Source organism: Symphodus melops (genome assembly GCF_947650265.1).
Source record: "Symphodus melops genome assembly, chromosome: 2".
NCBI lineage: Eukaryota > Metazoa > Chordata > Actinopteri > Labriformes > Labridae > Symphodus > Symphodus melops.
In genome coordinates, this window is record NC_136692.1 from 21,575,805 (window position 1) to 21,599,150 (window position 23,346).

Sequence of the window (23,346 nt, forward strand, 5' to 3'; positions counted from 1 at the left end):
TATAATTGTAAAACTAAATTCAATATTTTTTTTCCTTTGTGGGAACACTTAAAAACAGAGAGACCCTGGACATGTCTGCTGGAGAGCAGTGCACTTGAATTGCTAATCTAATCTCTGCATCTTTTTGTTTTAAAAATAACATAAACAACAAAAGAAGAGGAAGAGTTTGAAACTGATTGCAGAACAAAAATTGCTGTAACATTCAACAACTTACTTATGAATGCTTTATAATGCATATGCTATCATTTGCCAACAATAACCTTCTTTTATGAAGTCCGTACAGGAAGTTGAACAACATACATGCAGAATTAAGCACCAATTAGAAGGATAGTTATGACTTGTTATAAAGATTCTTATTGGTATCAGATTTTTTTTCCCTCCTCAATATCGATATCGGCATCAACCCCAAAAATCCCACATTGGTCGGGCCCTAATTACATAAAGACAATATGTTAAAGGAAGACCTGTGCAATTACCTGTTCACATTACTTACATACTCCTCTGTACTGTCATATCGTGAGCATGTGTAACTATTGTGTTTGTGGACATGTGTATGCACTGAATTCAATTTATCTGCGATTGTTTATTTCTCCCTTGTCTGGTGCAGACTGCCTGCAGTTCCTGACTTGTTGTTCTATATTCTGTGTAACTTGTACATTTTCATAAGGGAACAATAAGTATTTCTTATCTTATCTTGAGCAGAATTAAGGTTTAAAAGAGAGACTTAGAAGAAGGCTCATAATCTGCTAGTTAATGGTGAATCTGTGAACTTCAACATTACAAATATTATTGTGTCTAAAAATAGCCGACTACATATTGCTGCCAGCAAAGCATTCAGGGAGTTTCATCTGACAGGGGTTGCGAGTAAAAGCAGAGAGTTTTCATGTGAGGTTTAACATTGACACTCTCCCTCACACAGATGATAAAGATGTTTGATCCAGGCCGATGAACAAGAAGTCACTGCTGCCCCTGGGAGGTGCACACGTCATGAGAAGCTGTCGATGCTGAACAGTGAGGGGGGGGAAAAAGCAGAGAGCAAACAGTGAGGAGGATAATAACAAAAACAACCAGAAGGGCTGATGGCACTCAGCATGACAAAGAAAAATAAATAAATAAGCAACACCAAAAAAGGTGATTAAAGTTGCATTCCCCGCCCTCAGGGACCCGGAGCTCATCCCCGTGTTCATCTCGTGCATATTCTGAGCGCACGTGGAGGGCTGGGGGCCTGTTCTGCACATGCTCGGTGGGCGATGATGATGTGGGCTGACACATCGCATGTCGTGAGCGTAGTTACCGTGCTGAGTAATGTGACATTTAAGGACTCCCGCTCTTTTTGTTCCCCTCCTTGCACACTTGATAGCACGCACACGCTTTGCCCCTACAAACAAACATTTATACAAACATAGATGAACTTACATGCACAAATAGGTATACATGTATCATGAGTCTAATACCCTCCAGCTGAGGATGCAGTTAATACATCACTCACTATGCAGGACTATGTTCTTTGTGGGGACAAGGAGAAAACTTGACTAATGTCTGCTGCTAAGATTTTTTCTCCAGCTACGACGAGAATCACACATGGACTGTTCATCAACATTTAAATAAGAGTAGAATCATTATATACCGATGCACAGCTGTTTACTGTGGTTGGGTTGAGATTAAAATAGAAGAAGTGAAGGACGCTGCCAAAGTAAAATTTCATTCGGAATATTTTTAGCTTCATGATAAAATCGTGAGTCTGAGGTGACGGTAGCCCAGTGGACAGTGTGTGCGCTCCATGTACAGAATCATAAGTCCTCCAAACGGGCGGCCTGGGTCTGAAGCCGACCTGTGGCTCCTTTTCCCCATTCTCCCTCTCCCCAATTTCTGACTCTATCCACTGTCCTTGTTCTAAATAAAGGCATCAAAAGCCCAAAAATAAATCAATCTTCAGTCTTGTTTTGCTGTGCAGTGCAGTGACACGATTAAACTGATTTGAAACAGCTCAGCGAAATTATCCAAACCTCTTCATTCTGAGGGGAAACTGAAAGCCACCTCACCCGAAAACTCCCTCTAGAAATCCCCTAATGACCACTCAAATTTCTTACAATCCCCACAGCCACAACTATTACTTGCACTTAGAATCAGCGTTCATTATGTGGTCGAATGAACAACTCTCAAGAGGGACGGCATTGCGTGTTTTTTTCATACATTGTTTAGCATGCAACATAAATGACTTGTGAATGTCTTGAAACAACAAGCAAAGTGAACTTCAGGTGATTTATTCATCACCCCCCCAGAGTAGTTAGAAAGTCAGGATGTCATAATAATTTCATCTTTGGTTGATACTTTGTCAACACATAATCTACGGCAACGAAGAAAAGTAAAGAAAACTCAGACAGCGAGAGCACATGATTGAAGTGTAGTTAGAAGCTGTTTAGATATCTTTGAGTAAAACAGTTTCTCTGTGTGCACTTAGTGCTGCCATCCCAATGTAGGCAAAAGCATTACACTTGAACCTGAGCTTATCTGGAAAACTTCGACTGACGCCTGTAGCTTTACCCACAGTAAGTGTCCACTTTCCAGTATCTGTTTTATACCCTTTTACTTCTCTGTATTTACAAGAGACACTCACATCCCAAAGCAAACCAGCAGCACTACATCATATTACATTACCCACCTTAAAGGAGAATGCCCCGCCTGAACACTACAGACGTTTTCATCTACACTTGCAGACAACAGACATAAGATAGAGGTACAGGTTAAGCCTGCATATGAGCAAAACACATTATGATTATGATGCTAAGTTCCGCAAATCAACTCAAAACAAAAAGAGCATGTTAGCCTTCAGAGTCCCCCTGTCTATATGCTGTTCATCATGTTTTACACATTATATTTGCAACATGTCCCTACTGAATCCAAAATAATTCCCAAAAGTGTTTTTCTTTTTAAATCAGCACTAAATTGGCCAATTATTCTGAGAGTAGCTGACAGCAGCTTGAGCTTCATCTGATGGTGCTAAATTATTGCCATTACACTCAGGCCTCTGTTCAAAGGTAAGATGTATGCATGCTGATTGAGAAAGCATTTTTTTATTGTGCACAAAATAGTTTATTTCAGTGAATTCAGACGTGGGAAATGTGTTGATTCTATTGTGCTGAAACCGCAATAATGATGAATGTGGGATTAATTGTGCAGCCCTACAACAGTTCCTTACTTTTTAACTAGATTTCTCTCACTGACCTGTTTGGTCACCTTTCAGGAGCCTAACTGTTAAGTACAACAAAAAAAGACTAAACTTTGAAAAGAAAATGATGCAGAATGATAATAGGTCTTTTTCAGGGAGAATCCAATAAATCCTTTTTTGAGAAAAGACATTTAACAGCGGCTTGAAACTAGAAGATCTCTGCATTTGATCAAAGTGTCTGCTGACATTAACTTTGTAACAGGTGACCAAAGCCTCTCAACCTTTGGTCAACAACATGTTCCAAAAGGTTCCTAACCTAACCACATGTCACATATCCACCATCCCATCAGTGAAGAGGTTCAGCAGAGAAAAGAGTCTCATGGGGTTCAGTTTGGGCATAAGCACGGCCATTTGAAACAACACGGATGACTCTCTTTTAAACAGTGTACATCACCATGGTAACCCAGGCTGTACGGCGTACTCCGGAGCAGGTTAACTTTTGAATCCATGTATAAAAGCTCAACTGCTTATGATTCATCTCTGTGGAAAAATGGCCTCACTGTTCAGATCAGATGAATGACAGAAACTGCTCTCAAAACACGGAGAGAAGAAACTCTCGTACAACATCAGTTGTGTGTATGAAGGGCAACAGTGAGAGCAATAGAGAGCACTGAATACTGCTTCCAAGAACTAGCAGGTACCTTAGAACATCATTTGACATGAATGACGTGTTTTACATAAGTGACTGAAGCAATGGCATGTAGCCACGAATTATCTCAGCATGAGGCCAGTTTAGTGAATAGAAAATCTTTTCACATGTGCAGAGTGATGACATTGTCTGCACTTTGCTCTGCTACAGCTAGTAGCAATTATATGTTCTTTCTTAATGTTTGGGGGGGGGGGGGGGGGGGGGGGGGTGCCACGGCCACAGAACGCTCCAATGGCCAACTCAAAAATCTTAAAGTATAGCCGTTTTCAGATATGCACTCCTGAAAATATTTCAGAAGGACTGCTCAGACCTTTTGTGGGAAAAAAAATACCAGGATGTGGCAGGAGAAATGACGGGTAAAGTCTGAATGAAAAAAAAGTTACAGCCACTCCAGGTGAATTCTAGTCAGCAGAAGGGTTCGTGGACAGATTATGGTAATCGTTTATCAGTAATGTTTGTGGGAGCTAAAAGTATGCAGCTACTCTCACTCTAGTTAAGACAATAATTCAGTCTGGTTGTTTACACGCTGATCCCTTGGTAGTACTTAAAGGGCCTGGTGTACCACAGTGGAGCTGTGGATCTGTCAGTCATCATCGCAGCCTGCCAGCTGCTCGACTCCTTCACGTGGAGCGCTCAAATAATGCAATCTGACAGACTGAAATATCCTTATCCATTAAGCACATCCAACATCATCAAATTCTGTCAGCACCTCAACCTTTTCTGTGTGACAGTACTGCAGAGCACAATAACAGTGTGCGTTGACGAGTAGTCGTGCCATGAAACAGTACATCTGCTCCCCGTCTTTCTTTCCCCAGGCTATAATCTGAGCTCATTTGTACCGCCTTTTTCCTTATGATGTATTGTCAATGCTGCATTATTACACGAAACCTCAAGAAGATATGAAGGAAATTGCTTTAACCGCATACTAAGAATCAAATCCATAAATGGGTTACGTCGTCACTAAAGCTGTGCTAAGAAGATAAATAGAAATATATAACAAACTAGGTTGCAGATCTCGCAAAATCAATGTGCCCCCTTTTCTATTTTCACACATTTAGATCAGCCTTTATGCGAGATAAGAATGTCAAAATATTATTTATAGTCTCTACATGCAGGCGGATTTATGTCTGAGGTCATACAAAAGCTGTTCAGAAAAATGCTGTACTTGTGAGTCTCATGTCCTCTAAAACTCTGTAAAAGTGGCAGGGAAAGAGACAATGTTCGAGGCACTCAGGAAACCGCCTCAACATCGCTCACAGTCACACCAGCAGGATGAATCTTTTAAAGGTGTGTCGAGCCGCTTCTGCTGCTGGCAAACAACCTGGACTCTATAATTCAGCAGGGGAAGTTGGAAGCATTTCCTCTGTTAACGGAGGGGGGGGGGGGGGGGGGAACAGGCGAGATACACAGAAGAAACATGACAATCAGTGAGCCCAGAAATAAAGGGGGAAAAACAGCAAACAAAAAAAAAGAAGGACAAAAACAAAGAAGGGGAGAATGATGGGGAGGGGGGGAAAGGGAGCGAAGCAGCGTGAGCTGATGTAGTGGGGACTCTCTGACTCGCTCAGCTAATTGCTGTGATGGATCGCTATTATTCCCCTGAGCACCCTGAGCTCCTGTTTCTGCAATAAAACAACAAGATGACTTTGCCAATCTGCACGTTAGGCAGTTATGAAAGAACTTTGCCACCATCTGCAACTGTTTATGCAGCTGTTGTCTTTATGTTGACAGGGCAGCCCACTCAAAGCTAATATTGTAATACGGCAGAATTGATTTCTCAGAGGAAATCATTGTGCTTGCCCCCCTGGGTCAATTTTGCATTTGATTAGTGCAGCTCTATTGTTGAAGTATTAGGGAGTGATAATTTTTTCTGATGTGATTAATTCATCAGCTGCATTACAGCGATGCTTGCCCACTTGCCTCTGGCACACAGGGAGGGACCAGAGGCTGCCTGCGTAAAGTAAGGCAAACACACTCCCACTCGCTGCAGAAAGAAGGGCCAGCACCTTCACATTAATCAATACCATTCTTAACAAGGTGCTACTCCTTCAAGATTCCATGCAGCGCACTCATAACATTACTCACAGGGAAGCCCTGATTAAGTCATCGCAGCCTCCTTTCCTAAAATGGAGTGTTGCGTGGGAGCTGAGCGGAGCAGAGAGGATGTTTAATAACAGAAGAGGAGGGGACAGCCTCCGGGGAAAGACCCCTGCAGTGAGCAGTCACATGTTTGGGATACCCACTTCGCTATCTGTCAAATCACACAGCTAATACTTCAACACACACACCTGCTCCTGGGGATACTTGATACACCTGTATTTGCAAAGGAGATAAACATGCATGCTCTGGTGGTGTATGTTTTTTTATAGACCTCTAAGTGTGTGTGTGTGTGTGTGTGTGTGTGTGTGTGTGTGTGTGTGTGTGTGTGTGTGTGTGTGAACATGACAGTGTGTTTAAAAAAATGCCTTGTGCTTTATGTAGATTCAACGGCTATGCTCAGTTCTCTTCAAATTTAATGGTATTTTCCTCATGTTCACTGTAAATATGGAGCATCACAAGTTAACCCTCACAACCTATTAAACTAGAATCTATGGGCTAAACAATAAGAGAGGAAGCTAAAAACTTAGCTAACAATGTTAAGTCCTCAAAAGCGACCTGTAGCTCCTTTCCTGCATGTCATTCCCTGCTCTCTTTCTCTCTGGTTGTTTTTTAGACACTTTACTGTCCCCATCTCTAAAATAAAAGCATTTCTGAAAATACTTTTTTCAAGAAAAAAAAAAGAAAGTCAAGCTACTGTTGAAAGTGGTAGCTCGACTCCTATCTCGCTCACATCCTTTTAGCAAAAGAAAGTTATTGGCAAACACTGACTTGGATAAAAGACTGCTGTTTAACATACTTTGGTCACACATTTTAAATACTAATTGTAAATAAACCGCTTTAAAACAATTACACCATCAGCAAATGTAATAATACAAAAAAAAAATACAAACAATGAAAGATTTAAGATGACGTTGATTCTCTCTGTGACTCCGCCCCCACCCCCTAATAAAACAAACTCCCTGTTGACTATATCTCTACACACAGGCGAAACAGACCTGAGGAAAAGAATGTTTACTAGGGCTGGGTAAAAATATTGCATTGCAACTATGATTTTCGCAATTCAATATCGATTATTTCCATTGTAATGATGCCTCTCTCCACTGGGGGCACTGTAGGTTCAGTGAAATCAGGCACAAATGTGCACTTTAGAGCATACTGTACTTTAATGCTTGAATGTTTGTTTATTAAAGAATATTGTGACAATAAAATACAAATGTGTGAGTCAGTTTGTTCTAAACCAACAAAAATAATGCAAACACAATTATTAAATAAATATCAGAAGGTACTGTGATGAGTTATCTGGGTAGCTTTGGGTATTATTAAATCGTTATCAAAGCATATTGATCAATATCGAATCAAATCAATATCAGTACAAATAGTGAACAAAAGGACTGGAAAGGAATTGAATTGTGAGGTTGTGGACAATACCCAGCTCTAATGCCGACAATGTATCGTTAAGCATAAATATGTCATTAACATGACATTTTTTATCACAGCAGCACATCCAGCAAAAGTAGGGCAGCTTTCAGTAGCACTTCTTGCTTCCTTTTGTAAGCCCTCTTTGACGTAACATCCGGTGCAGCAATAACAACATGATCCGTTACATGAAGTATAAAATGAAGCATTCTTCTGTCTTTGATAACTTACGAAAATATTTTAGGTCATGGTAGTACACGACAAAAATATATATAACCGTTTTCCATCAATTAATTTGAGATATTTTCGTGTGAAAATCCTAATAAAATTCTACATAGCATACATTTAAGAATCCTGTAGTTTCTTAAGGCTTTTAACATTACTGGGATACTCCGTAAACTTGCAGCCCCAGTCAGTGTTTTCCTTCTTTTTCCCTTCACTGCAAATTTAAGCAAAATGGGGAAGTGATTGAGAGGGGTTGTGGGGATTGACTGGAAGAGACTGAAATCACTAGTAACAGCAGGGTCTTTACAAATTAGAATCAGCGAGAGAGATGTAATGACGGGTATGATCGCTTGTTTCATGTGTGGCTGGGAGGGAAGAAATTACCAAATGAGGGCCTCTGGCTCTCCGTCTCTCTGACTGTCTCTTCTCCCTTATCTCGATCAGCAGGATGATAATTTCAGGCAACAATCAGTGAGTGCCCTCCGCCGCACTGCTTCCTCTCTCAGCACAGAGCTCATGTTGTGACGCTTCCTCATCAGCCAAACTCATGCTCTACACACTGCAGACATACACACACTTACATTCATACACAATCTGCTGTGTACAAATACTTTTGCAACCTACAACATGATCACACACATGACTCGCTAAGCTGATTGGCCAGCTGACAGAAACAACATTTATGGTTCCCAGAGGATGAATCCTGCTGTGAACTGCTGACAGAGTTTCCATCAGGCTGGTATTTTGGGGTTTAAAGTCAATATTAATAATAATATATAAACAACAATGAGATTGAATAATGTTCTTAATCTTTACCCACAAAGAATATATGGTTGTGCACTGACACAGACATGCAAACAATACTTCAACCACACAGGAAAGTAAACTATGTCAACCATAGCAGTGGCTTATCGCCTGCATCAACATCTCATGTACATGTCAAGTACCAAGCTGAAGCCTGTATTCATCAGCTTACATTGAGTTGAGTGGGGGCTTTGTTAGTTAGAAAAACTGCAGCCTAAATCTAAAATGTTCCGGAACAATCAACCTTTACCTTCAAGATAACTTTATCTGAATCACGTTCCCTGTTTCCTCCGAACAGTTTAGTTTGGTTCAGTACAGTTTGGTTGAGTTTGGTACGGTCAACCCTGATCTTGCTTGCATTTCAACAGCCAACTGTACCATTATTTGATAAGCCAAGTGTAAGCTAGAAGGAGGTAGCTCCTAGCAACCCAACACATTGTAGCAGGATATCAATTAAGTTTAATGAAGACGAAGAAAGGGCCACAGTAAACAGAGGGACCCACTAAAACAGTGCCCTTGGCACCCCAACAGAGGGGTACCAAAAAAGTAGGATGGAACAGATCCCTTATTTTGGTACCATTCACAATTTTTTACGGTGGAAACACCAATAAATGGATGTTGTAAGAAACCGCTTGGTGGAAACAGGGCTATAACTTCAAAGATAGAAGATTTTCTATTTATTTGTGATCATTTATTTGAAGGCTTTACTTTGACTGTGACAAATAATTTGAAAAGACTTTTACGTCACTGTTTATTAATTCCCAAATTGACCATTAATAAGATACACTGTAAATACTTACAACTTCATTATCCATGACTTTTAGATGTGATAGTTGTGATTAACATGTTAAGATATTATAGCAGGTCTGTGATTGGATGCAAACAGCATTGTCTTGCATTAAGGTTGGATACATTCATTTCACAGCCTCACTTTCAGCTTCACAGGGTAAATGGCAAACCACTTCCTGGATTGATGCCTCTACGTTTAAAATAGAAGACCTTCAGAGAGTTGGTAGGAAACGTTTCAACTCTGGGCTGTGTGGGAAAAAGTTACACCATGAAGTTGCATTTAACAGGATAGCTGCATCTTTGATCATGGAAAAAATACTACTTGCAGCCTTGAACATAACCTACAAGATACACCTGTTAACCCTTTGCAGGCCATACATGGTCTTTGAAAGGCCACCCTTACACATCCACCACCCTTTTAAAATTGCAGATTCCTCTCTCGCTTAAAGGTCATTTGAAGAATGACTCACTAGCACCTGTGTGTTTGATGTCTTTCATACCGGGTCAGGAGCAGAAATCAACAGAAGTGGGCCTAGACTTTTTTTTTTTTTTTTAACAAAATAGAGACTTTTTTCCAGTTAAAATCTTCCAGCACCCTGGAGGGACGCTGGGGCTGCAGCCACCGAGGGTACGAGCTTTAAATTTAGCACAAGAGGAGGAAAGAGCAGATACTGTATAATAAGCAAGCAGAGAGAATAAGTTGCACTTTGACCTTGGCTCCTTTTATAGATGACAGCGGCGACCTTGGGTGGATGAGTAAGGAGATTGATGATGGCCATTTTGCTTAATGAGCTCAGGAGAGAACACCACGAGAGAGGCCAATCGCCTCATGCTCCGGGAGGTAAAAAAAGACAAATGTCAACCTATTCTGCAGCAGTCACCCTTTACATCCAACCACTTATACACTTTAATTATAACAGGAAGGAACACCAAATGAACTCCCATTAACTTCTTAGTATATGAAGGTTCATTGATGATTGAGGAGTTCTAACAAGGGATGGGCATTAAAAGTAATCTAAATGCTGGAGTCCTCCCATTACCTCATGGACGAGTACTCGAATGCTAACTAATTTGAAGACAGCACAAACGCCATCAGCTCGCGGAAGCTTCCCTTTCTACAAAACGTAATGGGAGAAGATCTACAGTATTAGCTCGTCTAGACATAAGGCTAGTTTTCTCTGCTCTGGCATCATCACAATGATGTGTGCTAACAGCGCTAGCAAATTATGTAAAGCGGGACATACCATTGTCTGTCTCTGCTGGTTTCTCCTAGTGCTTTAAGCTCATGGAGTTAATGTGGCTAAACATCAAACTAGTATTTCTATGATTAGCATGTTTAACGCCGTTTATTGCACTGTAAGGTATCACAAAGGACTTGTTGTAGCTGTGATGTGGCTCGCTGTGCACATGTGCTTATGGCTGAATTCCAAACTTCACACTCACAGACTCACAGACCTTGAGGCGCATTCTCAGTGAGCGTGAGTGAGGGCTCTGAACAACAATAATAATCACTTTTCGTGAGTGCACATTTATTTACGGCTTTTCCTTTGGGACTTCCCCAGAGTTTCACTCAAGTTTGAATATATTTTTTTATTTAGTTGATCAAAGCAAGCAAAAGCATTCTGTGGAAACTCAAATAAGTTGAAGAGGCATTATGTGGAGGTGGGATTTTGTCGTATTATTTGATAGCGCATCTTATTTCCAGGCAAAGTGCGGGGTCATGAAGCCCTGGCACTGCAGACCTGACGCTATTAAAGTCTTTTTATTAGATATTACTGTGATTTTTAAACATGTATACTGAGATCTGTGATACAATATGATTACGCTGGTTTAATTGTATATTATGTCCACAAAATTAAATAAATCAAGAAATTTTTGGTCAAATAAGAAAAAAATTCTCATTCTATTCATCTCACTTTAGTCTTTTTAATTCTACCCAGTGGGAGTGAAACCCACCGACTGACCAACACTGTGATCAAAGTAAAAGCTTGTGAAAGGCTGCATGCAACCTAACAGTCTGAACTGTTGGTATTTCAGTCTAATCAGACTCAACTGGACACAAACATGTACGGACAACTGTACAATTAAAGTCATTTTTAACAATGATCTATGACATGTTCTAAATGAATTGTGCAACCCCCTTAACAAATAAAAAATGTAAAAAGTGCATTTGTTATTAATATAATAAAAATATTGATTCTTGGCGGCCGTGAATCGATATATATCGCCAAGCAAAGTATTGCAACACTATGCTGTCTTGATTTTTTCCCCCACCTCTACTAAGTATACTCAGTTAGGCAAACCCAGAAAGCTCAGTTACACATGTAACACTGAAGTTAAAATACTGTAGCCTATAACATGCAAGTACTGAGTACCAGTGATCATCCCTCGCTCTCAGCAAGCGTTCAGACTGATTAAATGACAAACAGACTAGATTACACCACAACCACGCTTTGGATGTCCATTACTACTTAAACGTTCTGTGAGGTGATTTTAGCTTGTTATTTAACACACTGAAAGTATAACTGAAACCTCTTCGTGACCTGCAATTCTACAATTCATTAAACAGACGCTTTCGTCCAAAGAAATGAACACCACAAACCAGGATCTGGAGAAGAGGATACAATGTCAGTAAGTGCTAACAACAGCTTCAAGTCCGATTAGTCGCAGGTGCTGACAGGCAGTGCACAGAGGCAAAGCACAGACATAAATTAGTAATAAAGACCATTAGGTACAACATTGACTACTTCTACATGTCTCTTATCACTGCCACTGGGTTGGTATCAGACGAGAAGATTACAGTAAGCTTTTTAAACCACCTTTGTTAGAGGTACAGTCAGTCTTCTAAATAAATAAAATATAGATGTATACGAAAGTAATTTTGCTCAATCCTAACTTATGGGCCTCCATACATGAGTGGGAATGACTGTGTCTGCAGAGACTGTGTCCTCTACCCCTGATTATGATGTTTGGCGGACTCTGGAAATTTCTGTGCAGGGAGCTGGTGTGCTTCCCTCAGCCAATGACAAGGCTCAGGTAAATTAGGGAGTGGATTCAAACCAGTGAATATGATGGCCATGGAGATAAGAAGAGAACATAGAATCACAGTGAGTTGAAACGCTGAGTGGATAAAGCTCGTTCCCTAACAATGGTTAACCTTTGCGATGCTTTTACCTGAAAACACAGAGTTGGTCTGCTGTCAGTTAGAGAGACGTGCCAAACACCGGATATAAACTTGTGCTAGCGTGCGGTAACTTACAGTGTAGGTAGAAGCAGTAAACTTACATTCTAACCCTGCGATGACTGTGCTCTTCTGGTAGCACTGAGCCCAGGAGGAGGGGCCCAGTTTGAATGTTGTGTTTACAAGCTGCAAAACAAACATCTCTAAGGACTCTAACTTCCACATTTTCCACAACAAAAACACATGGTAACTTGCATGTTAGACATTTTAAATAACGTAACATAATATTTTTCAGAAATCCCAACATCACAACCATCTTTTTGAAAGTGTAGATTTGCTCCTTACTAATCTTATTTGAAAAAGTAATGGATGATTCTTTTGGTGTTTGACTGATGAACAAAATCAATTTAAAGTCACTTTTGGTTCAATTATATTATGAAGAGCTGATTCCAAATTTGTCTTTACATTAACAGAAAGACAGACATAAAGATACTAAAGATATAGCCATTAAATAATAATCATAGACTATAGTGAAAAAGGTGGCTCAATAATAATACTGATAAAATGTAGTATTTGTTATCTAATCCGAAGGGCACCATCACATAGATGATTTAGCCCCTTTAACTATGGTGAGCAGTTTAAACTTTACAAACAAGGAGCTGCACAAAATGCCTTCAGCATCCTCACATGCCATCCTAAAGCGCCTCGAACAGAAGCTGGCTGATTATAAGATAAAAAGGTTGCCATGGAAACAGTTTTTTTTTTTTGTAAATTCTGCTTCCAAAGGGAAAAACGTGAGGGAAACGCAGAGGAAGGGAATAGCAGGTATAAAAAGAGTTGTTGAAAAATGAAGAGAAGGGAAGCTGGGTTAAGGGAGTAAGATTGAAACATGGAGGATCTTTAGTAAAAAGTGATGGAGAAGGAAGAATGGAAAATGCTGATGCAGCCAGAACATCACCGCAGGTGCTCATGGGAAATCATCTGACCTCCCAAACTGGGTTACCCCACATCAAGGAGGGGAAGAGAAGAGGGTAAAAAGACAGAACATGTCAGGTGATGATTTGTTTCTCACTTTTTCCCCCTCCTTTCCTCCCTCTCTATTCTGGAGGGAGAGAAGGGAGGAAGGGGACACTTGGGTGTCCTCTTTCTTTCATCTTGTCTCTGTCTTACCTGGGGCGGTGCAGTTCTTAGATTCTTTTTCCATTTCCTCAAGGCTGCTGTTGTCTGTTTCCTGCAGTAGCCTCCTTCCTCCCCATCTCTCCTGGTCGTCACTGCTGTGGCCAGAGACGTCAAAACCTGAAATATGTTTGTCACAGTGAAAAGTTTAAAATAGATTCAAGGACATTGCAGTGCAGCTACAGTATGTAGAAGCAGCATTTTAACACATGAAGCTGAAACCTTGGTATATAGCAGTGCGGCAGATTTTTTTTTTTCTTCAATTAATTTGAAGAGTATGAGTACAGCCGTGTGTTTAGCAGACCCAGTAACATTGTAAAAACTAAGGAGTATTGACAACTAGTGTATCCTACAAGCAGGGCAGCCACATATAAGCTTACTCTTCAAATCACCAGTTGAGTATTGTCTGTTGTCTTTAAAATCCTTTCCCTTCTGTTTTTCTTCTTAACTAATTAAAAATATTAGAAACCGAGCTTCAATGCGTCCTGTAAGTGTTCATCATTTAAGAGCTGACTTCCACGGCCACAGAGGTCAAGAGCTCCACAAAACAAGCTAATAATAATAATAAGTTTATTTGAAAACAGGGACAGTGCACATTAATAACATTTCTGTAAATGCGCCAGAATTAGCCAAAGGGCTATTTTTCATCTGTAGTCCCCAGACTGATGTTAAAAGTCATCCTAAAAACAGGAAAAACAGACAGAACAAAAAGGACAAAGTAACTGGCCAAGGCAATCTGCAAAACATGCACAGCATAACATAAGCAGGTAATGATAACGTTTAACAACATAGGAAAGAGCTTTGTTATAGGTATTGTTTCTCGTACAATGTCAGGTGGCAAAGGAGGTCAGGAGGGGCTGCAAGCTGAGCAGCTGCTAGCTTGTTTAAAGGTTTTTGCTTGTTTTTGGTAAGCATTTTATTATTGGCTAAGTTGTTTTATTATTATTCTCTGAGTTCTCCTCCTCTCTCCATTTATCTGACAAAGAAATTAAAATCTACAAAAAAACACTCTGGTGAGCTGCAGGGGCTGCTCACTGAGCTGCCAGTGCTTACTTACTACTTTAACTTATCTTGTTCCTCTGATCACGTCAGATCCAAACATCTACATGCCAAACCTTTTGTCCAGTAAAGTTATCTGGTTTAACGTTAAGACAACAAGAAATGTGAAGCAGTGGTCAACTGGAAATGGAACATGTGTTCTACAAGTAAAATCAAAGTCTCACGCAGACTGATATAGGTTTGGTGATGCTGAAAATGAAGAAAAATCGGAAGAAAAAAAAAAAGTTGAATCTTTGTATTGTCCAGCAAATAATTTCTAATTAAGTTCCAGGACAGCCCTGCTTATGAGTATGATACTTGTCCATCCGTGTGAGTTACCCCAGTGTATTGATTCTGGACTGTGTACTACCTGATTTGATGCCTGTTAAATGATGCGATGCAAAAGTGGTGATAAAATTTCACTGTAAAGCAAGCAAGCTTGTCATCAAGTTTAACCTGTTCTTAAGCTCATCAAGTTTAACCTCTTTTTTAAAAAAAAAAACCCAATAAACTATCATTGTGTATCTTTAAATTAAAAAACAGAAGGGATTAATTAATTTAGAGAAAAAGGACGCATTGCTGACTTTGTAAATTGTGTTGGACTTGTTCATGAGTATCCTTGGTCAAGCATGTCACTTCTAGGTCAAGTGGGTGTTACCAGATTTTTTTATATTGTAAAGCATGGTCAGTCACATTATATAAATGCTGATATTTAAAAAAAAAAAATTGGTCCATGTGATTGTGAAGGATATTGAAATATTCCTATCTCTCCTTTTAAGAGTCTGAAGTGAGGTCTTCAAAAATCTGGTTTTATTGTGACAAACTTATTGAACTTAGTTAAGAGGACTTATAAAAACGTTCATATTTGACAAGCGGACACTTTTGGTTGTTTGAAATTGTCGGATGAAATAATACAGAATTTGTAATCACTGGATGATAATCAATTGAACAAAATGAATAGATTTTGTTTGACGATTGTCTTATTGGTTGACCAACTTATTCTTGCACCACATGCAAACAGAGCAAACAAATGTGGGTATTTTAAAATACCCACATTTTCAATATATACAGTATATTCCAATCCCAAAAGGGCCACCAAGAGGCCAGACATATTACATTTAACATGATGAACAGAAATGACATGTTTGTGTTGCTGGGATCAGGGGCGTTTCCAGACTTTCTTAACTGGGAGGGCTGACCAGGTGGCATGATCTATGTGGGCACACAGACGCAAATGATTATACTTTTTGTTTCCCTTTCTATCCACATTAATGATAAATAACACAATTTGGGGAAATATAAATATTGTTAGATTGATTCTTTAGAGACTCACAAACAAAGATATATGAGCAAAGAAACAACTTAACTTAGAAACTTAGAAAAATTGCATGCAAACTCTTGTACACTGTCTGAGTTGCATATACATTCATTGGATATTAAGTCCATTGCAAGTTAGACTGTGAGAGGAAGCTTTTCCTTGGAAGTTTTTAGAGAAAAAGAAATGTATTTAGAGTATTTAAAACAGAAAAGTATTCCTTCTTCATTGAAAACAGCTAAATAGTCGATCATAGATTTGGATTATTGGGTGGTACCTTGGGTGGCCAATCAGATTTCAAGGGCGGCTCATGCCACCCCTTTGGATACGCCCCTGGCTTGGATGTTGCAGTTGCATGACAAGAAATATCATTTTAACAACCTTTCTGTCACCTTCAAGTTTGAATTTTTATGTAATAGTAGGGAAGGACACAGCTGGAGGAGTTCACCACAGATGTGTCAGTATCATATCCCCACAGCCCTCCTTCTCTAAAATTCATACATTGAAGGGAAATATCTTGATTTTCCAAAACAAAATGCTCTATGGGGTGGGGAGGGAGAGAGAGAGCAACATCGCAGCGCACAAAGTGGGGTCCCACTGTGGCTACATCTGCACATTCTTCAAGAAAGTGGCGACACCAGTGAATTCATTTCATACTTCAGGGAGACCAGCAGGATATCTTTGCCCTTTCCACCCTGCCAACTACAAGTCCGGCCTAAGAGAGGGATTCAGATGGAAATTTAAAGTCCAGTTAATCTAGAGACCTCTGGGCATAGCTGAACTTCTCACCTGGCCTCACCTTCACTACACCACACACAGCAGCAGCAGTAAGGTTTGCGTGCCAGTGCTGCACTGTTGCCTCTTTCCTGCTATCATTCCTTTATCTTGCACACAAAGAGAAGGATAGGCGTATGGGAATGATTAATGTGCCACTGTGAGGAGGCGTTGAGTGTTCCGCTTTACAGCTCCACGGCATCAAGCCCCATCTAGCTGAACTTAATTAAGCACATCATAAATAATCAATTTTAATTGATATTCTGGAAAGCTGATTACGAGTTAACAAGAACACAATGGAGACAAGGGAAACGCATTTAACGCCCCAGAGTCATCTCTTGTTCACCTCCTAATTCGAGCACACGAAGAGAGCAGCACTGTTGTATTTACATGTAACCAGGATACACAGTGGGGAGGATGCAGGAGAAAAAAATGTCCCAGTGATGATGCACACATCATAAGTGTATGAATATTCATGCACGCCTTCTGTCCGTGGAAAGTGATGAATGCATCTCACTTTAGCTGATGCAGACTTGATAATTAAGGAGTGCTCGGGGGCACAGTCAAACATAGATTCAAAGACCAAAAGAGTGACAGAGGTTTTCTGTGAAGAAGTGATTCACTGTGATTGCGCGACATTCCAAACATGTCAGCTCACAGAAAAAAGGAAGAACCGCTGTAATCCAGAGGCCTATCTTGGGACTCGTTGCCCTGATTTCACCGCTCTGCAGCTTAAACACCTGAACATACAGGAGCCTCTGATCACACCGTCAGCCCAGAGTAGTTCCCCCTTGGTAATAGCTTTAGTCAACCATTTTACCTGTGCACCTGTATAAACACCTTGAAGTCCACATAAACGTTTTTTTTTGTCAGGTCAAACTGGGGCTAAAAGGATTTAAGTCTATAGTGTGTTTTTTTCAGCAGCATGACAACATGCAGTTTTTATAGGCTAAATTAAATGTATTATGGAATTAAATATTTTAAAGAGACACAATGTCCATTTTAAAACATTGTAGACCCTGTTTAGCTCATATATTAAAGGGATGTTATAGGCTACACATTTCATAAAATAACACAAAAGAACTGCTTAATATTGAATAACTTACAAAGTATTAATATGTAAAAAAAAATATATTTATAGTGTATAAGTTAGTTCCAACCAGGAAACTTAATTGGACTAAAAGGCATTCAGTGAGTGCTGTTATGGAATATTACATCCATGGGGATTTTCTGATCATGGCCTAACACTCTGTTTTAGCTGTTCTTAATAGCCTATATTAACTTAGTACGATATAATAGCCTGTAGTTTCATGAAGACCAATATTTGAATAAACTAGGCATTTCAAAAAGAACCACATGTAGTCCTGTAGTGGACCCAGTTGTGCTGTTGAATGAATTATAACATATGTTGTTTATTGATAGGCTACATCACTCATGTGTAAGCAGTTGCTTGTCTGTTGTTGTGAATATCAGCAGGACTGTCATTCTCTTCAGCTCTATGACTGAATCACTATGCTGATATTTTCTACAACGGCACTCCCTCTTGTGCAATATAATATCGCGACAGTCGCACACGTATCGTGAGATGTTGCCACTACACAGCCAGTCAGAAAGTATGGTTGAGTATGGTTGTATCCCCATTCATTAACAGATGAAGAAGAAGAACAGTGACAGAATTCATCTTTCAGTCCATGAATATTTCCACGAATATGTCACACACGACTATCAATTCGTACTGTATAGTTAGAAATGGAGGAAATGTTTGACACATGTGACAGTGAAAATGAAACGCCAGCAATTGGCGGAAGTGTTGACAGGAAGATGCCTTTAAATGTATCGACTCATTACAATGCAACCGTCTACACTAATATGAATGTCTGGCTGAGACGTCTGGTGACAACATGAAGTAAACGTGCAGGTAAATTAAACAAACAAGAATGAAGCCCCCCCGCTGCCTCAGAGCAAAGTGTTGAATCCTCACCTGAATATTCCGCAAAGTAGGAAAACCCCTTCACGACCAAAAGCAAACCACCGAACAAGCATATCTGGATTAAAACCAACTCCTTTCGTCTTTTCCGTCTCGCTTTCACCTTCTTCTGGCTCGGCATCACTTGCTCAGCTCGATCCCGGAGTCGGATACCCGGCAGAGACATCCCCTGTTCAGCTGCCACATCCATGCGGATCCCCGAAGTCAAAAAATATACAAAATAAAAACGTGCAACCTCCTCTATTTTCCAGAGATTTGATTTATCTCCCCGGATGAAAAATGACAGGGGAGGGGTTTCAGAGAAGCAGGGGGGGGATGTTAGAAAGAAAAAAAAGTTTTAAATTGGTACAGCTAGGATGCTGAGAGGACTGCTTGGTAAATAAACGACAAGCTTCTGGCCGGTAGAGCCGGGGTTTCACTTCTTATGTCATGTTGAAATGTGGTTTTGGAAATGGTACGGCAGAGGACTGCAGCACGAGCCCTCCATCGATGCGTCCGTCTGCTGAGTGTTGAGAGGGCACGCTGAGTGAGTGAGAGAGAGAGAGAGAGAGAGAGAGAGAGAGAGAGAGAGAGAGAGAGAGAGAGAGAGAGAGAGAGAGAGAGAGATAATGAATAAAAGTGAATACCAGATCAAAAACATGCTGAAAAAAACAAGTCAAACTAATCACATAAAGTCTACTTAAACTGTAAACTTTTAGGGGGCGCAGTTCTTGGGTTTAAAACATTGTCATTACAGCATAAACACTTCATTACACAAATACATGTTTGTTATTTACCATCTTACTTATTGTCTCTATAAGTCCAGTATTTTTTTAAAAAAAGAAAAAAAAGAAGAACAGTATTATTGCAGTAATATCATTATTTAGTATTATGTTACAAAGTGGATATGTGTCGAGAGGCACAGCTTGTTTCGGCTGTTGTTCCATATTCCCCTACAGTATATTTGATATGTTCTCTACAGTTCAATGTGTCCTTTTAAGATGCATTTTTTATCTGTCCATTCAGGCTTATTAACTAAACTGACCGCAATGATATGAGAATTTTTACTACCACTGATACCTTTTAACATCTAAAGGATATTTCTAAAAAAAAATATTAAAAATCATGTTTGCAGATTTGTCAAGGATAGGATATATTTTTCATGTAAGATCTTCCAGAGCAGGTGGACACACAGAACTCACAGATCTGAAGCTGATAGCTGAATGGGATAACATAGACTGGTTGCTTGAGAATGCTGTCTACTTCAGAGAAAGGCAGGAAAAGCTGAAACTCTGTCAGCTTCCCCTTATAAATATGTGCACCTGAAAAACTCCATGTTAGTGCTCCTGCCTTGCATAAAATAGCTTTGATTAATTTAAAGAAATGTTCCCTGCCTGTAACAGGTTTCATATTAGCAGTAACTGTTCTTAACAGTTGGTAGCATATTCATTTTTGATATTTTGACTTCACTTTGTAGAGTCTCTATTTTCAAACTCATGAAGTAAATAATAAAGGTTATTGTTTCTTGCTCTCTTTACCAAAAGTAATCACGCTCAAATAACAAAATAAGCATCTTAAATCAAAACATATAACCCCCTAATTTTGGTAGCAGACGTGCATATGTTTTTTCAGTGGTTGGCTTCAATGTCTCCACAGTTAGGTCAAATACTATTGATTGGACATAGATACTCAATATTATACAGTGAAGAAAATAAAAAAGATGTCTTTCACTGCCCTCTTCTGGGAATATCTTTCATTGATATACAGTGATGAAGCTGTTAGAACAAGAAATCAGTCTCACACACTGAATTATTATAAAGTTTATGAGACTGCATCACTGGTTGTTTTGAACTAGTACTGCTCACAAAGTCATGCTTAAATCCTGTGGTGCGTTCCAAGCTAACTCTGCCTTCTACTAATGAAATCAAAATAATGCTATTATTGTCTGATGTATCTTTCTCAGCTAGAAGTGAACACCATTCCCTTTTGAACACAAAAGGATTTGATTCTCAACAAGAGCTGTAAATCTCACTGCAGATTATCTTTCATCCAGCATGACAGATGACATGTGGTTTTCTTTGGTTTCACAATAGAAGTTAGGTCATATGGATTGATTTCACATGTGCCTGCTTTTACAGTTTGTCACTGCAAATCTGTCTTGTCGTGTAAGAGATAGAGCATGTATTTGATTGTCATGACTTATTTTATCGATGCAAGGACTTGAGTGCAACAGCAAATTAAGGATAATGAAGAAAACTTGATCCTGGCCAAGTTGGTTTCTTGATTGTCGGGCCTGAGGTTTTATATAAATAGCACTGGAAACATTCCAGCAAGAATGGAAAAAGTGGTCAGGGCTCTAGGCAACTGGTTTAACTGTGCACTTTTTTTTTAACCCTTTAGAGCAAAAAGCTTAGACTGCTAATATAAAACAAAAATAAGAAAGGAAGGAAGATGTGTGACTAAGAGAGGCTTTACATGTTAACTAAAAAATAGGATTTATCTTACATTTTACAAGATAAGAAACAGAAACCCATTTTACAGCTTTCAAACTCGAATGACAGTCCATATGTGGTGGCCTGAAAACTGCCCTGAAGCGTGGCCTGTCTGACTTGTAGAGCGAGCTCTGGTCATGGAGTTACTAAACATGATGCATTCCCAACCTCTTAGAGGCACTAACAAAAGAAAAAAAACACACACAAGGGGGGAGAGGGAGAGAGGAAGGAGTGGGGGCAACAAATTAAATCCAGTTAAATTGTTTTTCCATAGCCAGTGGGCTTGGCAAAGGGCTCTCACAAACACACACAAGATGTGAGATAAGTTGTAGAGGAGACAAACCAGAGCTTCAGAAGTAAGAGAATGCCTGGAATTTAACCCACTTTCCCCCTGTCCGACTGACACTTTGCCCACTTCCACTGCCCTGCACCTCAGGGTGGTGTGCAATACACAGGTGACTCCATACAGAAACATTTAACATCTGCCTCATTCAACATTCCTTGTTCCTACAGATGTGATCAATTGCAGCCCTCTCAGTGTTTGGATCAGTGCATCAATAATCCTGGGCAGCCGCACCAGTCTGCCTTCGCCTCTCTTACTGTACAGCCTGTCTGGCATCAGGATCACAATGCAGTCATTGCAGAGGAGAGCTGCAGTTATTTTACCCCAATTTGATACTGCACTTTGGCTAGCAAGCTAGCAGACATATTTGGGTCATGTCTTCCCTCACTGTGAGCTGCCCAGTCCAGGCTACAGCAGCTCCTCGCCCTCTCAATGTGGAGAAACCTCGGCTCAGCAGCATTACAGAGAGAGAGAGACAGAGAGAGAGAGAGAGAGAGAGAGAGAGAGGGAGAGGGAGAGAGAGAGGGAGAGGGAGAGAGGGAGAGAGGGAGAGGGGGAGAGAGAGAGAGAGAGAGAGAGAGAGAGAGGGAGAGGGAGAGAGGGAGAGAAATGGGATGAGGGATACGGTATGTTGGCCAGAATTAGCTTGCTGAACTAAAAACAAAAGCTACAAAGCAAAAGTCAGGACAGCATAGAGACGGTCCAGGTGGGGACACTGGAAGGGGAAATAAGGACAGTCATCCCTGCTTTTAAATCAGGCTGAATAAAAAAAACACACACCACTTTATTCTTTTTGACATTTTTATAAAATGACAAAAAAAAGTACATTCAGCTGACAGCAGGACAGTGTAATACTCAAAAACATCTATAAATAATAGGTGTAATTTGTGAGGCAGAACTCCATCAATCCACACTGTCTGATGTCAGAATCCAATGATAGTAAACACAGCAGGCTCCTCTCCATGTTACTGAGACAAACTGACTTGTAGTCACGAAACAAAAAGCTACTCGATCCCTAGGTGGAAGAATCGACTCAAGCAAGGTGTTTGGCATCATTCCTCCCTGCAGTCAAAATGATCACTTTCTCAGTGTTAGTGTGGTAGAGCATCAAAACAAGGGACAGTTTAAAAGACAGATTGGAAACTGAGTCCAACTGAGATCACCATTAAGCATGGTGAGAAAAACCTCCAAACATCCAAAAGGACAGTTCAACGGATCGACAGGTGAGCAGGCAGACAAGCAAACCACAGTGTGACAACATGAACAGGTGTGGGTTTGTTTTTACGACAAAAAGATACATTACGTATGACAACCACAGCTCAGTTCATTTGATTCAATCAGGAAAGACAGGAGCGATAAAGATCTGCAATATACCCCAGAATGGCCCCTTTCTGCTCCAAAATCCAAGATGGCGACTACCAAATTGTGTGGATTGGTGTTGGCTATATTCACTTTTTTTGTGAACATATCTCTGTTGTTGTTTATTTTGTAAGATTTAGAAACCACAAAAATCAGGCGGTGTTAGCAGGAATGTTTAGAAGCTGTTCTTGCTAATCAACCATTTTTCCCAGTAGTGGATGTTTGTTTTTTTTCATTTAAGGGGCAACAAAAGTCGATCCAATAAACAGGAAAGTGGAGAAATTAGCATGAAATCTAACATAGCTAATAGTTCAGCGCTGAGGCTTTGACTGTCTATTCAGAATTATTATTTTTTTAAAGAAAAAATCAACAGTGTTAAAACACAATTTCTAACTTTTGTTGACTTTTTAACCACAAGAGAGAAACAAGGAAGTGAAGGACTGGCCCATGCTCTTTAGCAGTTTTAGAGTCATGTTATTTTTTTTTAGGT

At 39.9% G+C, this 23,346-nt stretch overlaps 2 protein-coding genes and 1 long non-coding RNA gene across 4 annotated transcripts in view; 1 reads left to right on the plus strand and 2 right to left on the minus strand.

The window, feature by feature from the left end:
- The window catches only part of LOC306818120 (sodium/potassium/calcium exchanger 3-like), a 56,794-nt gene extending 37,592 nt beyond the window's left edge, over positions 1-19,202 (minus strand). The window contains exons 1-2 of the mRNA XM_079335493.1: positions 18,678-19,202; positions 13,564-13,689 (exon numbers count right to left, since the gene is read on the minus strand). Of these exons, the coding sequence (XP_079191619.1) occupies positions 13,564-13,689; positions 18,678-18,873 (322 nt within the window). The 5' untranslated portion in view covers positions 18,874-19,202. The remainder of the gene's footprint in view (positions 1-13,563; positions 13,690-18,677) is intronic.
- LOC306820094 (ras and Rab interactor 2-like) overlaps positions 1-23,346 on the minus strand; it is a 272,812-nt gene that overhangs the window by 81,110 nt on the left and 168,356 nt on the right. The window lies entirely within an intron of this gene.
- On the plus strand, positions 21,982-23,340 carry LOC306820117. Its single transcript, XR_013778639.1, has 2 exons — positions 21,982-22,970; positions 23,277-23,340. It is a non-coding gene; the product is annotated as an uncharacterized lncRNA (long non-coding RNA).